General features: G+C 46.4%; 1 protein-coding gene and 1 long non-coding RNA gene across 13 annotated transcripts in view; one reads left to right on the top strand and one right to left on the bottom strand.

The window, feature by feature from the left end:
• LOC137477514 (uncharacterized) overlaps positions 1–14,109 on the top strand; it is a 302,567-nt gene that overhangs the window by 113,247 nt on the left and 175,211 nt on the right. The window lies entirely within an intron of this gene.
• The window catches only part of HDAC4 (histone deacetylase 4), a 174,345-nt gene that overhangs the window by 91,660 nt on the left and 68,576 nt on the right, over positions 1–14,109 (bottom strand). For all 12 annotated transcript variants that reach the window (XM_068196697.1, XM_068196706.1, XM_068196702.1 and 9 more), the window contains one exon: positions 11,648–11,719. In XM_068196697.1, the coding sequence (XP_068052798.1) occupies positions 11,648–11,719 (72 nt within the window). The remainder of the gene's footprint in view (positions 1–11,647; positions 11,720–14,109) is intronic.

Below are 14,109 nucleotides of genomic sequence, written 5' to 3'. Positions count from 1 at the left end.
TGCTTCTCTCAGGGCAGCAGCCTTGAACTGCAGAGCCCTGCCTTGGCGGGGACCGTGAGACAGCACCAGCTCCTGGCCACGGATCCCAAACCCTGGAGATTTCATACGGATTGCACTGTCCATGCATGAGGGGTTTGGGGTCCAGAAGCGATGCCTGAAAAATGAAGGAGTTATCAAAGCTGCAGGAGCAGGACACCGAGGGGCTGGAGCATGTCCATGGAAGGGAACGGAGCTGCGGAAGGGGATGGGGCTCCCTGAGGGAGCTGGGAAGGGGCTCAGCCTGGAGAAAAGGAGGCTCAGGGGGGACCCTGTGGCTCTGCACAGCTCCTGACAGGAGGGGACAGCCGGGGGGTCGGGCTGTGCTCCAGGGAACAGGGACAGGAGGAGAGGGAACGGCCTCAGGCTGGGCCAGGGAAGGAATCAGGAGAACTTTCTTCCTTGAAATGGTGGTTGGGCTTTGGAATGGGCTGCCCAGGGCAGTGGCGGAGCCACCATCCCTGGAAGTGTTCAAAAGCTGTGTGGATGTGGCACCATGATTTAGTGGTGGCAGTGGTGGGGGAGCAGTTGGACTCAGGAAGTCTTTTCCAGTTTTAGTGATTCCATGATTCTGTCCTATGTGAGGAAGGATCCACGATAGACTAACAGAAAGGAAGTTGGGGCAATTTTCAGAGGAAAATAACACAAGCTGTCCAGACCAGTGCTGCTGGCCACAAGACTCTGAGACTCTGAGTTCACATCAGCAGAGGTAGTTTTAGATAATAACTTGTTTTTCAGATCCAACAGAACCAGACAAACCCAAACAAAGCAAGTCCCAAGGAGGAAGAAACAAGAGGCTGAAGCATGTTACAGTCAGTTTGATCACCAGCGTGTTTTTAGAGGATGCAAAATTCATTCCTGACCTTACCCAAACTTTGACTTCCCGGTACGATCATCACTCTGTCAGAAATGTCATCTCGGTATTTTTAGGTGACAGTACATTTGTTTGTACTGTACATTTCTGGTGAGAAAACTTGTTATGTTTTGTAGGTCACTTGGTTTTACCATCTGCCTTGATTTCTGCTCAAGGAAAGTGTTGTTTCTGAAATCCTCACTGCCGCACACGAACTGGGAGATGTCTGAACCAGCAGCAGCTTGGTTTTGTGTCATCCCAGTGGAAATACAGAATATCCCTGGATAATGGGCAAAGAGCTCAGCAAAAGCTTGGGGATGGTCAGTGGGAAGCCATTCCCCCTTGTCCTGTCACTCAGTGTCCTTGTAAAAAGTCCCTCTCTGGCTCTCCTGCAGGCCCGAAAGTTCGGAAATATTCTACAACGACCTTAATAAACAATAAAATAGATACAAAGCTTATTAGCAAATGAAACCTGAGGTGGGAGAGATCCTTCACTGCAAGGCCTCTCCTCCCGCTGCCGGCCCATCTCAGATGCCTGAAGGAGCTTTACCACACCGACAGCGACAAAGGAAAGCACTGTGGCAACTAGCTGATCCTTGGGAAGGCAAACACAAAATTATTCAGTCAGGTCTTGGAATGCTATAGCGGATTTGTCCTCATTTTGACCATAATCTCACAAGTGATGCCAGCAGCAAACCCATCTGGCGCATGTAAGACTAAATATCTGCCGCTCGTGGAGATCAGCATCTCAAAATTAGCATTTGTGCCGAGATCTGGTTTGCAGTGGCTTAAAGGATAAATAAGTTCAGCTTCCTGTAAAATGCTGCCCTCCTTCAGACTGCTTTGCCCAGGGAGTCTGAATTTGTTGACAGGTAAAGGAGAATCTGGAGTGATGTGCTGCAAAGAGTCATGGAATGGTTTGGGTTGGAAAGGAAACCTGTCCTCACTGCCTGCCATACCCACCCAGAGATGCACAGCTCGGGATTCCAGATGTAAAGCAGCATTTGGGTAGAAACCAGCACAATATATAATTCCAAGGTGTAAATAGCACCCTGCATTATGTAATAGCTCATCAGGAGCTGAAATTCTCATCCTGTGCAAGAACATCTTTTATGGGATAAAGAGTAAAGCGCATTCTAAACTGCACAAAAACTTCATATCCAACATGCTCCAGGACTGTCTGAAACCCCCGTTAAAGCTGCTTTGAAAGGACTAGAATTTGTCTTGATATTATGGTGATTTTTAAATCACCTGTAATTTTCATTTGTCTGCTACCTCATGCACCTCACTTAAAAAATCATTTTTCTCTTGTGGAACAGTACTACGGTGTAATTCCTGCACCAGCATCCTCACCAGCAGCAGTAACTTTGTTAGAACACATAGCCAAATCTCTGCATTGAAGCCCAAATGATTTCCAAATAACACTAAAGAAATAATAAAACTAAAACACAAAGGAGACAGCATGGAAAAGTATATACTGTTAAGCCTTTTGGCAAATGTCCATGAATATTTGAGTAGAGGAGTATTTACAAGCTGCAGGAACTTGGTGGGGTTTGGTGATGTACAGAGACAAGTTGCCAAGTAACTGCATTTTGTACTTCTCTGCTGCTACGAACCCTTTCCAACCCAGCAAACAGCAGCAAATTCCAAAGCTCCCCCTCTGCCGAGGAACACGATTTATGCTGAAACTAAAGAGAAAACAGAGATTATCCAACAAACATGGAGGGTTTGGGATATGAGTAAACCCCACATTATTGACCCTGACCGTGAAAAGCTGGCACCTGTGAGCAAGTATTTGGGAAAGGGAGGGGGGAATGGTGTCTTGAAGGACTCAAATCCCCTTCAGAGTGGATTAATGCATGTGTTCCTGTTCCACACAGGTAGAGATACCATAAAAGAAAGGCCTTATAAAATATGGTTTAGGCCCTGCTACTCTAGCTAAGCTAGCAGCTAGCTTGTAACTTCCCACATGAAAAATCATAAGAATGAAAGCAGTTAGCACAACAAACTATTCTGGTAAGAGAACCATTTGCACCTGTAATAAACAAGAAATCTGTCCCATGGGAACCAGTGAACAAAATACGTGAATTAACCAAAAATAGAGAGATTTGACAGACGTACACCCTGGCCATTTACAGACCAATAAACTGAGTGTCAGTCTATTGTTAGCCAGTTGGGTCTAACGCAGTGCCTTCCGATATTTCCTATAAATATGAGCTTTGTGAATAAAGAGTTGGCTTTTCTGCATGAAGAAACTGAGCCCCAGCTGCTTTGCTGCAACATGTTCCCAAACCAAAAAGGAGTGGAGTTTTCATGGTGGCTCTCCCAATGCCCTGCTGCACGAACAGAGGTGGAACAGCTCCTCACGGACACGCTGCACGTCTGGCTGCACGTGGAACCAGATGAAGTTTCCTGGCTGCTCAGCCAGGACACCTGATACTCGTGTCAACACAGCCAGCACCTTTTCTGCCCTGTCACTCCCATCCCTTATCAGCCTCGGGACACGGCCAGGTCATGTGTCCAAAACAGAAGTTGAACCTTTCCCTGCGCTGCCATCCTGGAAAGGAAACTCCAGAGAATTCTAGAATTTCCTTCTCTGCAATTTTAAGGATTACTCCACACCAGCGTGGGGTCACCAAGGTAAAGTCCTCAAGGTCCCAAAAGGGATTTTTTATTTTAAATCTATTTACTTATTTTTTTTTAGTACCAGCCTTTCCTTCTGCCTTTTCCACAGTGTTATCTTCTAACCCAATGGGCTTTGAACTCCTGAGGCTTTAGAGACTTTGTTATAGGCACAGCCAGGGATGGGGGAGAGGGATATGAGTTTTGTTCAGCACTAATTCAAGACATGATAAATCCCTGGGACAGAGATTATACAAGCATTAAACAAATATATACACATATATGTACACATATAAGTATATACAAGTCCTTGTATCAGGGATTTACATGGAACGTGAAAGGAATTTTATTTTTTCCATCTATAAAAATGTTTGATACCTCCAAACATGGTATCAAACCTCTAATACCGAGGTTAGGGGTATTTTTTTGATAATATTCCAGCTGTATTTTGCCAGCACAACATTTGGTTGAAGGTCAGGCCTGGTGTTTCCCACCAGAAAAAGCTGGCAGCTTTTCAGACCCCACAGACTATCAAAGGCAGGACCAGGGAGACATGGAGCCATTCCCTCTGGAACATCTGAGCTGGCTTTGAAGCCCAAAACATGATTTGTGAGGTTAAATGCACTCACGGACACACAATTCCACTGGAGTGGCAGCCTGGGCACCATGGTCTGGCTGAGCTCCAGGGACAGAGCTGGGAGCTGCTCCCAAGATCCTGCTCCCACTATAAAGCCATGAAGCAGAAGGAGGGGCAGGGTTAGATGGGATACTGGGGAGAAATTCTTCCCTGGGAGGGTGGGGAAGGGCTGGGATGGAATTCCCAGAGCAGCTGTGGCTGCCCCTGGATCCCTGGATGTGTCCAAGACCAGGTTGGATGAGGCTTGAAGCCACCTGGGCTAGTGGAAGGTGTCCCTGCCCACGGCAGGGGTGGGATGGGATGGGATGGGATGGGATGGGATGGGATGGGATGGGATGGGATGAGCTTTGAGGTCCCTCCAGCCCGAGGTATCCGGGGATTCTGTGACTGCTGAGTGCCTCCAGGTGTCCAGCCAGTCTGCTGCTGGAGCCCAGGGCTCAGCTAGCCACGCTTGCGAGGGGAACCTGTCCGAGCGCTGCAGCACGTTGTGTGAAGGGAATTCCCTTCTGATTTGAGCTGAGTTTTACCAGCAAACCTCTGCTGCCCAGCTCAGCAAAACCCCTCTGACCCACGCTGGGCTGCGGCAGAGCGGGCAGGCCTCACGCCGCCCTAAGGAAAGTCCCGCTGAAGTGACAGGCACAGCAGCTCCCAGGATTACTGGGGACAGGCAGGAGCTGGCTACCCTCCCTTTCCCCCTGGGTGCGTCACAAATACCTTCCCTAACCTGCTGCTGAGTCCCAGCCCCTCCTGCCAGCAGGCAACAAACAGAAAACCCCGCTGCTTTTCAGAGGACGGGTTCAGAAACAGAGGGACAAAACCCCACCTGTGCCCGGCCAGATCTGTATGGTCAGAGTCCCAGCACTTCCTGGGCAAGCAGCTCCAACTCTGCCCCCGTTAATATTTTTTAAAATACATTACTGCAACCACTTCATCTGTTTTTTGAAAAAAAAAATTGAAAAAAATGTGTAGCAGTTTACTTAATCTGAGGAACAATCTGGACACAGGTGGTAGATGGCTGTCCTCAGTGAAAATAAAAAGCTTCCCCATATGTCACTCAAGCAGGACAACTCGGGATCTTCAAGAGCTTCATCAAAATCATTTCAGTGTGACTGTCTACAAGCAGGATTATAAATGGATCAAAAAAGGCAAGTTTTGACCTAACTTTCACTGTTTGGTCATTCAATGCAACTTGGAGAAATTCTATAGTAGCTTGGGAGTTCTTCTCTCCAATGAAAAAATCGTTGCATTTCACCAGAAACTTTTTTCAAAAATTCAATGTACACAATTCACTGGCAAGAACTGTCAGAGCTTTAAAAAGTACCTAGGAAAAGTATCATCAAAATGTGCAGTACATTTATTCTGCATATTACAACTGCAGTTCCAAATCAGTGATTCCAAAGCCTTTCATTAGATCATAAAAAACTTCAGGCCAGCTATAATGAAATCTCTAATCAAATATGAATGAATCATCTGATATGACACAATTCCTTGAATGAGAAACAGATGGAAAAGTAGTGATGATTAAGTGGTTTAGATCACAAGGTATTAGTTAAGCCAAAGCAGGAGATATTTAATCACAGAATCATGGAATGGTCTGGGTTGGAAGGGACCTTAAAGCCCATCCCATTCCAAGCCCTGTCAGGGACACCTGGGCAGGGACACCTTCCACTATCCCAGGCTGCTCCAAGCCCCCTCCAACCTGGCCTTGGACACTTGCAGCAATGGGGAATCCACAGCTTCCCTGGGCAACAAGGAAAGGTCTCTTTAATGAACCATCAGCAATTCCCCAGGGAAGTATCTGGAGACTGCTGCTGTATTTTAGGCATCGCTGCACAAAACATTCACCTGATATTCCCTCCACTGCCCGAAGAAAAAGCAGAGCCAAATATAGCCCCGAAAATCAATATACACTGGGGAAGAGCCTCCAGGATCATGATAAACGCGTGTCATGCTAGAAGAGGAATTCCTAAAATCCTGGGAACGCAGGTGGCTGCTCTTTCCCCTTTGGCAATAAACTAGCTCCAGTTAATTCTGGCAGAAAGCACCCTGGGGAGCTCTGCAGTGCAGGGCACAGCCATGAACAGGGCAGGCAGGCAAAGGAAACACAGCCCCTGGGAATAACGGGACCGTCCATCCTCATCCTCCAGCCAAGGCTGGCATCCATCTGTGCGGGGAAGCTGATGGGAAAAAGGAACTGAGTACAGGGTGTGTTGGACCACTGCAGGCCCAGGACGAGTGTTACCTACAAAAAGGGAAGGGACTGAGAATGAAATCAAAGCAAAACAACAGAGATCTCACCCCGATTACCCCTCTGAGGCTGCAAACCCAGCTAAAACACCCAGGCTGCAAACACACATGGCAGACAAGACACGGCCTCCAAGATCCCATCTGAGGCACATGGAATTTTTTCCCCAAGGAAGGCCTCAATCCATGATCTATTTCCAAGAAACATTTATCACTTTTCATTCACCACACATTACTGTTATTTTTAGCAAAGCTAGAGGCAATGGGAACAAATTCCTGAATAACCCTCTAAGGGAGCCCCTCCACGCCTGCTCGCATCCTGCCATCTCCTCCTTCCCCACGTTTTCTTCACAAAGTTCTAGCATCCAAAGGCTCTTCCCTTCATCACCTGCTTTTATATAAATGAAAAGCACAAAACAACCTTTGCTGTGCTAGGGAATCGGTAAGAATTCTTATTTTTGAAAATAACATTTGGTGAAGAGTCAGGACTAAGAGAATCCAGTGAATTCCAGAGCTGATCGGTGTGAATTAATGAACTAAGCAAGGTGAGGGAAGAAGAAAGAAAACCAGCAAGCTGGAGCTTGCAGCAGAGCAAACTTTCCTGCCTTTCATCCAGGAAACCAGCGCTGCATTCAAGAGCTTCACATTTAAGTGCTGCTTTCAGCTGTTAAGAGAGGGATAATCATTTATAATTCATGCCAGCTCTTCCAATTGATAACCATTTCCTCATGGGTAAGAAAGGAGACAGATAAATCACGACAGATAAATACGTTTTCTGAGACAAAAGACAACAAAGCAGAGTTGGGGGAGCTGTGGGCTCCTGTTCTTCCCAACCCACAGGGATCAGGATATTCACATTCTAGGCTCCAGCATCAGATTAGTTCAGGACTGCCCATCCCTGGAAGTGCCCAAGATCAGGTTGGACAGGGCTTGGAGTAACCTGGGATAGTGAAAGGTATCCCTACCCATGGGACAAGATGGGTTTTAAGGTCCTTTCCAACCCAAACAAGTCTGTGATTCTCTGATTCTCAGCTTGGCTAGAGAAGTGGCTTAATTCCATGTGGAATGGAATGCTGAAGTTCAGGCAGAGGTGGCCAAAAAGCTCATCCCTCTTCCATACACCCCTGCACATGCACAAAGCGCTAAGGCAGAGCTAGAAGGTCATTAAATTATCCCATGACCAACAGAACATGAGTTTGGGAACAGCATTAGTCCAGAAAGGAGGTTCTGAAGCTTGAGCTTCCCTGCTCCTCTGCTCTAGATGTGGCAGTTCCCTTCCCTCTCCTGCATAAATAACCCCAAATTTGCTGACTGCAAAGGGCTTTTAATAGAAGCACAACAATTCAGCAAATCCTCTGTGGAAACCAGGGAGTTGGCTGAAATGGCTGTGCAGGGCTTTCCTTGCTGGGGAATGGCTCTGGAGCTGGGCTTCAGGAGTGCCTCCAGCAGGTGAAACACTCCTTTGGTTGTCACCGCACGGGCTACAGTTTGTCCATTTAGCTCAGGGCTGGAAATTAAAGACAAATATTAATAAATCATAAGTACTGCAGGAAATACAACCTTGAGCTGATTTTAACTCTCAAGGCTTTAAGCTGCAGTTTCTCTGCTACCTTGGAATCATGGAATGGTTTGGGTGAGAAGGGACTCAAACCCACCCATTGCCATGAGCAGGAACACCTTCCACTAGCCCAGGCTGCTCCAAGCCTGGCCTTGGACACTTCCAGGGATCCAGGGGCAGCCACAGCTCCTCTGGGAATCTTATCTTACACCAGAGCCTCTAAATGGTGGCAAAACTGTCACACCAAGGCTGACAATAAGAGCTGCAGCTTTTCAATAACCTCACGAGGGGACAGGGTTGAATCTGCTCAGTGTACTTTGTAACATCAGAAGGGTTTTTGCCAGAACTCACTTCTGATGATAATTGGCGGGGTTTGGATGGGTTTCTCCCCTATCCCAGGCTTCATGTACATCTCCATATTATATATCAGGATCTTTTTAACACTAAAGGAAAGCCTTTCTGAGGGGTAGCTACTTCTGGGGCACGACAAAACCTCACATTTTCCCCTCACAGACAGGGATTAATCTCTGACTGCAAAACCAAGGGACAATATTAGTCCAGAGGCTCGTACAAACCATTGACTCCTACATACATCAACATTATTATTTTTGCAAATGACTGTGGAAGCGAGAGTGGAGAATTAGCTCTAGCATGGAGAAAAAGCAGCAAGGAGCTGAAATCTCCCACTTAATGCTCTGTGTTGGAAGAGACCTCATGCCTTTCCAGCCCCTTTCCACAGGCAGGGACACCTTCCAGTGTCCCAGGCTGCTCCAAGCCCTGTCCAGCCTGGCCTTGGACCCTTCCAGGGATCCAGGGGCTGCCACAGCTTCTCTGGGAAATCTGTACTAGGGCCTCACCAGGCTCTGATTATTAAAAAAAAAAAAAATATTAAAAAAATAAGGGAAGCAAGGTTGCTCAATAAAGTTAATTTATTCCGTTTCCTTCCCCGGGCCAAAGGCGCAGCGATCCTCGGGAGCCCGAGGCAGAGCAGGCAGAGTTAACCAATGATGATTACTGCACTCCAGAGCAGGATGTGGGCTCTGGGGGCTTTCTCCTGTTGTACTTCTGCGAGCACCTCAGAAATTCAGACGCGCCAATTACGGGTGACACGTCTTTGAAAATGGAAAATGTTTCCCTTCCTTCAATTAATCCTTAATTTATACAGAAAAAAAGATAGATATAATTTTCACTGCTGATGAGTGAACTCAGTTCTATTCAACCAAATTCATTCCTAAAAACCATTTCATAAAATTGCTGTAAACATTTCTTGGTTTGGAGTTGAAATGTTCTGCAGGAAGGAAGATTTTTAGAACTTTCTCACCATTTCACATCAGAGAAAAACAACTAACAAGGGTCAAACCTCTCCTTCACTTGGTTCGTGGTGAAGAGAAAAACATTTTGGTTTCCTACAAGCACTCCGCAGTGATTTTATCTGAAATAGAAATGCAGCATAAAAGCTCATCGACCACTCAAGTTTATTCAACCTTACCCTGACCAGGGCAGGAGAATGTTTTAAACAAAATATCCCAAGACACAATCAAGCAATTTTTTTTTTTCCTGATGCTGTTTTTAACACCATTGTTTCAGTCATGCCTGAGACTTGGAACACCACCCGACAATCTCACACACAACTTGTTTTTCCAGAGTAATGCTTGGTGTTACTTCTCCTTTCTTCTCTCAGGAAGATCTGCAGCAAACTCCTAAAGACAAAAATGATAAAAGCCAGATACGGCAATCCCAGAATGGGTTGAGTTGCAAGGGATCTTCAAGCTTATCCAGTGCCACCCCTGCCATGGCAGGGACACCTTCCACTGTCCCAGGCTGCTCCAAGCCCCAGTGTCCAACCTGGCCTTGGGCACTGCCAGGGATCCAGGGGCAGCCACAGCTGCTCTAAAAACTGTGCCAGCACCTCCCAGGGAACAGTTTCTTCCCAATATCCCATCCATCCCTGCCCTCTGGCAGTGGGAGCCATTCCCTGTGTCCTGTCCCTCCGTGCCTTGTCCCCAGTCCCTCTCCAGCTCTCCTGGAGCCCCTTTAGCCCCTGCAAGGGGCTCTGAGGTGTCCCTGGAGCCTTCTCTTGTGCAGGTGAGCACCCCCAGCTCTCCAAGCCTGATTTCCATTCCCACAGCTCAGTTACTGGGAGAACCATTTGACAAAGAGGCGGCGCTGCCCATCTCTCATCCCACCCACTTCACACCAGCACAGCTCCCCAGGGATCCCTGCCTCACTGTTTTCCCAAAAGCGCAGAGGTGAGCTGTTAAAAATACCCAAAATGGAGTCCAAACAGCAAGAACTCCCTGCATGGCTCCAGCAAACTGCTTCATTTCACCTGGGAAAAAGCAGCCAGCACAGACTCTGCCATCAAGTACCCCAAGCTCTCAACCACCACCAGCCTTTGACCTGACATACCTCAAAAGGAAACATTAAACTTAACCAGCAAACAAAATCAACACCAAAATAAAGGGATAGAAGATTCAAACCCATCCCTTTCACAATTCCTGGCCAATGATCCACAGAGCCACAGAACCCAACCCGGCTCACCACTGAGGTGGACAGTAAAACCTGTAAGTTGACCTGTGCTACCACAGTGCCTTTAAAATGAGAATCCCTCTGAGGGTTATGAAAATAGAACCTCCCTTACCTGACAGACACGTTTGGGAGCATACGGTGGGAGAGGGATTTCTCAGAATCCAAAGCCCAACACCCGTGCCTGGTAAACAACCATCTCTTCCTTTTTTCCCCCAGTGCAACAACTCTACCTTCTTGAAAGTTTCCTTCTCCAAACAGGCATTCAAGTCCACAAAAATTTAGGTTAGGTCGCAGCCCACTTTTATTTTTTCCCCCTCCCAGTGTACCAAAGTTGTTTTGAATAAACTTCGTTTACATCTTTCCAACTGGCACTACCAGAAGTGCTCAGATCTTCTGCGAGATCTCATCCTTAACAGAAAAGGGCCTGAGGGCATTTTGGAAGGCAACAGAGAAGGGGAAGTTGGAGGTTTGGAAGATCTGAGCTGCTCCCTGAAGAGCAGATAATGTTTGCTATATCCTATCACCCCCGGTAAAAAAAATCTGCTTGTACCGGGAGAGAGAAGGGGGAAACACAAAAGCCAGCAGCAGATTGTTTGCCACAGAATTCCATGTACTGGGAGCAGAACCTTGGTTTCCGTCACTTGTAGAGCTGCAGCCCGGAGCTCAAAGAGCTCTCCCAGCTCGGCAAGGAGCAGCCAGGATGAGGAGCAGGAGGCCAAGCCCCAGGAGATGCCGTGGCAGGATCATTAGAAGAGGTAGAACAGCAAACAGCCCAGAGCCCAGCGTGACACACTTTGATCAGCCCAGCCTTGGCTCCCTGTTCCTTCTCCCTGATGAGAGCAGCGGCTCCAAAACCTCCTTCTGGGCTGGGAAGGGACTCCTTCAGATGCTGCTTTGCTCTCCTGTCCTCTCCTTTCTAAGGCAAACCAAGCATGTCCCACCAGGCTGGGCTCCCCTCAGCCCCCTGCAAGACTGCCAGGGCTGCTGTGCTCCTTTCCCAAATCCCACTCTCCCAGCCTGGGAAAGCAGAGGTGTGCAAGTCCTAACAGACTCTGTTCCAGCACTCTGCATTTGCATTCTGCTCTCCTACTCACAAGGCAGAGCTGCAGAACGTTTTCCTGCACACCCTAGAACAGGAATGAGGTTTAATAGGAGGTTTTTTCCTTACCAGAGCTGGGCATGTGGTTCACTCGAGGTGGATTCAACAGCTCCACTGGCTGATCTCTGCCAGAAAGCCCATCTGGAAAGAGGAGGGAAAAAGAAAATAAAATCACATCAACACTTTGGGTAGCTGAGCTATTTTTAACCATTCCAAGCAGAAAAAAAAAAAAAAAATCAGTAACCAATTATTGATGCAGAGCAGAAACACAAGTAGCACAAATCAATGGAAATGAGAACATTCCCAGGACAGCTAAAGCAGAAAATAAAGAAGACTCTATCCCGAATTACACTCAGGGTTTCCTGGTCTTTAAGTCCACAACTGCTGCTGATCCCAGGCCGAGGAAATAGGCATGTCAGCTCACAAACCTTACCAGAGAAAACTGTGACTCCTTCCTTGCTGGGGGAACTGAGCTAAGACAGAGATGCAGCCCCACGGAGCAAAGTTGAGGAATGGCTGGAATATGCCAGGGAGACGTTAAGGAAAACTGACAAATCACTGCAGGAGATTAAAATGCAGAGACATGCATAACAAGCCCCATTTTGCATAAGTTTAGATTTCAGAAAGGCATTAAAAACATACTTTGTAAATGAGATGCACAAATCCATCTTGCTGAAGCAGTTCCCTATTTAAAATATTTCCAAGATTGTATCTTGCATCCAGGTAGAGTTAAATAGAACAACCAGTGTTGGAGACTGCCACACCTGAGTTTCTAGTCGCCCATTCCCCTCCCAGAAAAGCCAAAGCAAAAAATGCTAAATTATGTTTTCAGTGTAATTATGAACCCTGGGACACAGAAAATTTATCACAAACCTATTTGTTCCACCTTTGCCAGTCTGTCTCACTTTTCCCTTCCAACCCCTTTCCGTGCTGCAGCTCTGATAGGATCAAGCCAAACCCTGTCTGGAGACATCAAAGAAGCCACCCCATCTCTCTCAGGCAAAGGACAGTGTTAGAAAAATGTTAATATTTGTTTTCTTCTCCCTGCTTTCTCTGTTTTTCTGGAGAGAAAGCACAGCTGGGGACTTCCCCATGTCTTGCCTGGGTTCACCTCCAGTGACCATAACCAGATGGAAGAGGAAGAGCAAAACATCTCTGTTTTAAATATAATCAAGCCATCAGGTGCTCCAGAGTCAGTGGAGAGCACAGCCCAGGAGAATTCCTAGTTTTCCTGGGGAGGATTTTCAGGATGTTCAGCTTCTCTGCTGGGCAGTTTCAGATAAAGATGTTCCCTCATAGGAGAAGAACCCATGGACAAAACAGAGACCTGTAGCAGCACCCAGGTGCTCTGTGAAACAAATCCAGGTCAATTTGGGGGATTTTTAAGACTTGCTTAATTCTAAGAAATAAAGTACATTAATTTCTCCAGTCATTAAAAAAAAAAAAAAACCCAAACCCACAAACCAAGGCTTTGCAATCTTAGTTTCAAAATGAGTATTAGATTAATCAGAGCAGAACATTCAGGAAGATCTTTTAAAACACTGACACCTGAAACACTTGAAGCAAAACTGAGCTATCCAAGACCAAGGTTCTGTCTTTGCTGTCCAAATAAAGCTCCATAAAATAAAATAAAATAAAATAAAAAACAGAAAATAAAGCTCTAAATCTCTGAGTCCCCCCTCAGCACAAGGACGTGGAGCTTCTAGAGCACTGCAAAGAGGTCAAGCCATGCAATCAGGGCTTGACTCTCCTCACAAGCCACAAACCCTGGTTTGAATACTGAGACAGCCCAGACAAGCTACAAAATATTCCCCAGCTCAGCTCTCTGCTGGCCAAATTGGTCCTAAGCTACTAAACAGAACTGGCAAGAAAACATCCTCTCAAATTGGTTCTCTATGAATCAATCTGATGATTTCCCCAAAACTCTACGACAAAGTGCTCTGTCCACAGAGCCTGGAGGGAAGCAGACACCAGCCTGGCTGATTCATGGCTCGAGTCAGGGAACATTTAGCGTAGCTTAGTTTCCAGATGGGCATTTCTACTCATTCGTTAACAAGATGAAGCTATAATTCACTGAAGGAAACTTGAACACTTTGGTTTTTATCTTAATCTGTTCCAAAGAGGTGTTTAAGTTATTCAGAAAATATAGCCAGGACAGGTTTGGAAATAGCTGAGTTTGCAGGTTTTAAAGAAGTTGGAAAATAGCAAAACAAAGGCAAAATATTTATAAGTTCAGTCCAGAATAAACCAGAAACATGACAGATAAAAACCCTTGGAAAAGATGAAGCAGCAAGATGAACTATTTCACAGAACCAGAGAATTGTCAAGATTGGAAAAGACCTCTGAGATCATTAAGTCCATCCAGGGCAAAACCACACCAGATGAAGACAAGGAAATACAACTTCTCCACTTAAAAAAGACAAGAAATGAAGAGAAATTGAAGGCTGAAACATTCAATGAGGTCTTAAAGAAAACTGCAAGCAGCCTGACTATAATTAACTCTGATGAGCTTAAAAATGCAGGGCAGAACT

This window comes from Anomalospiza imberbis, chromosome 7 (assembly GCF_031753505.1).
Source record: "Anomalospiza imberbis isolate Cuckoo-Finch-1a 21T00152 chromosome 7, ASM3175350v1, whole genome shotgun sequence".
Taxonomy (NCBI): Eukaryota; Metazoa; Chordata; class Aves; order Passeriformes; family Viduidae; genus Anomalospiza; species Anomalospiza imberbis.
This window is presented reverse-complemented; position numbering and strand designations above follow the sequence as displayed.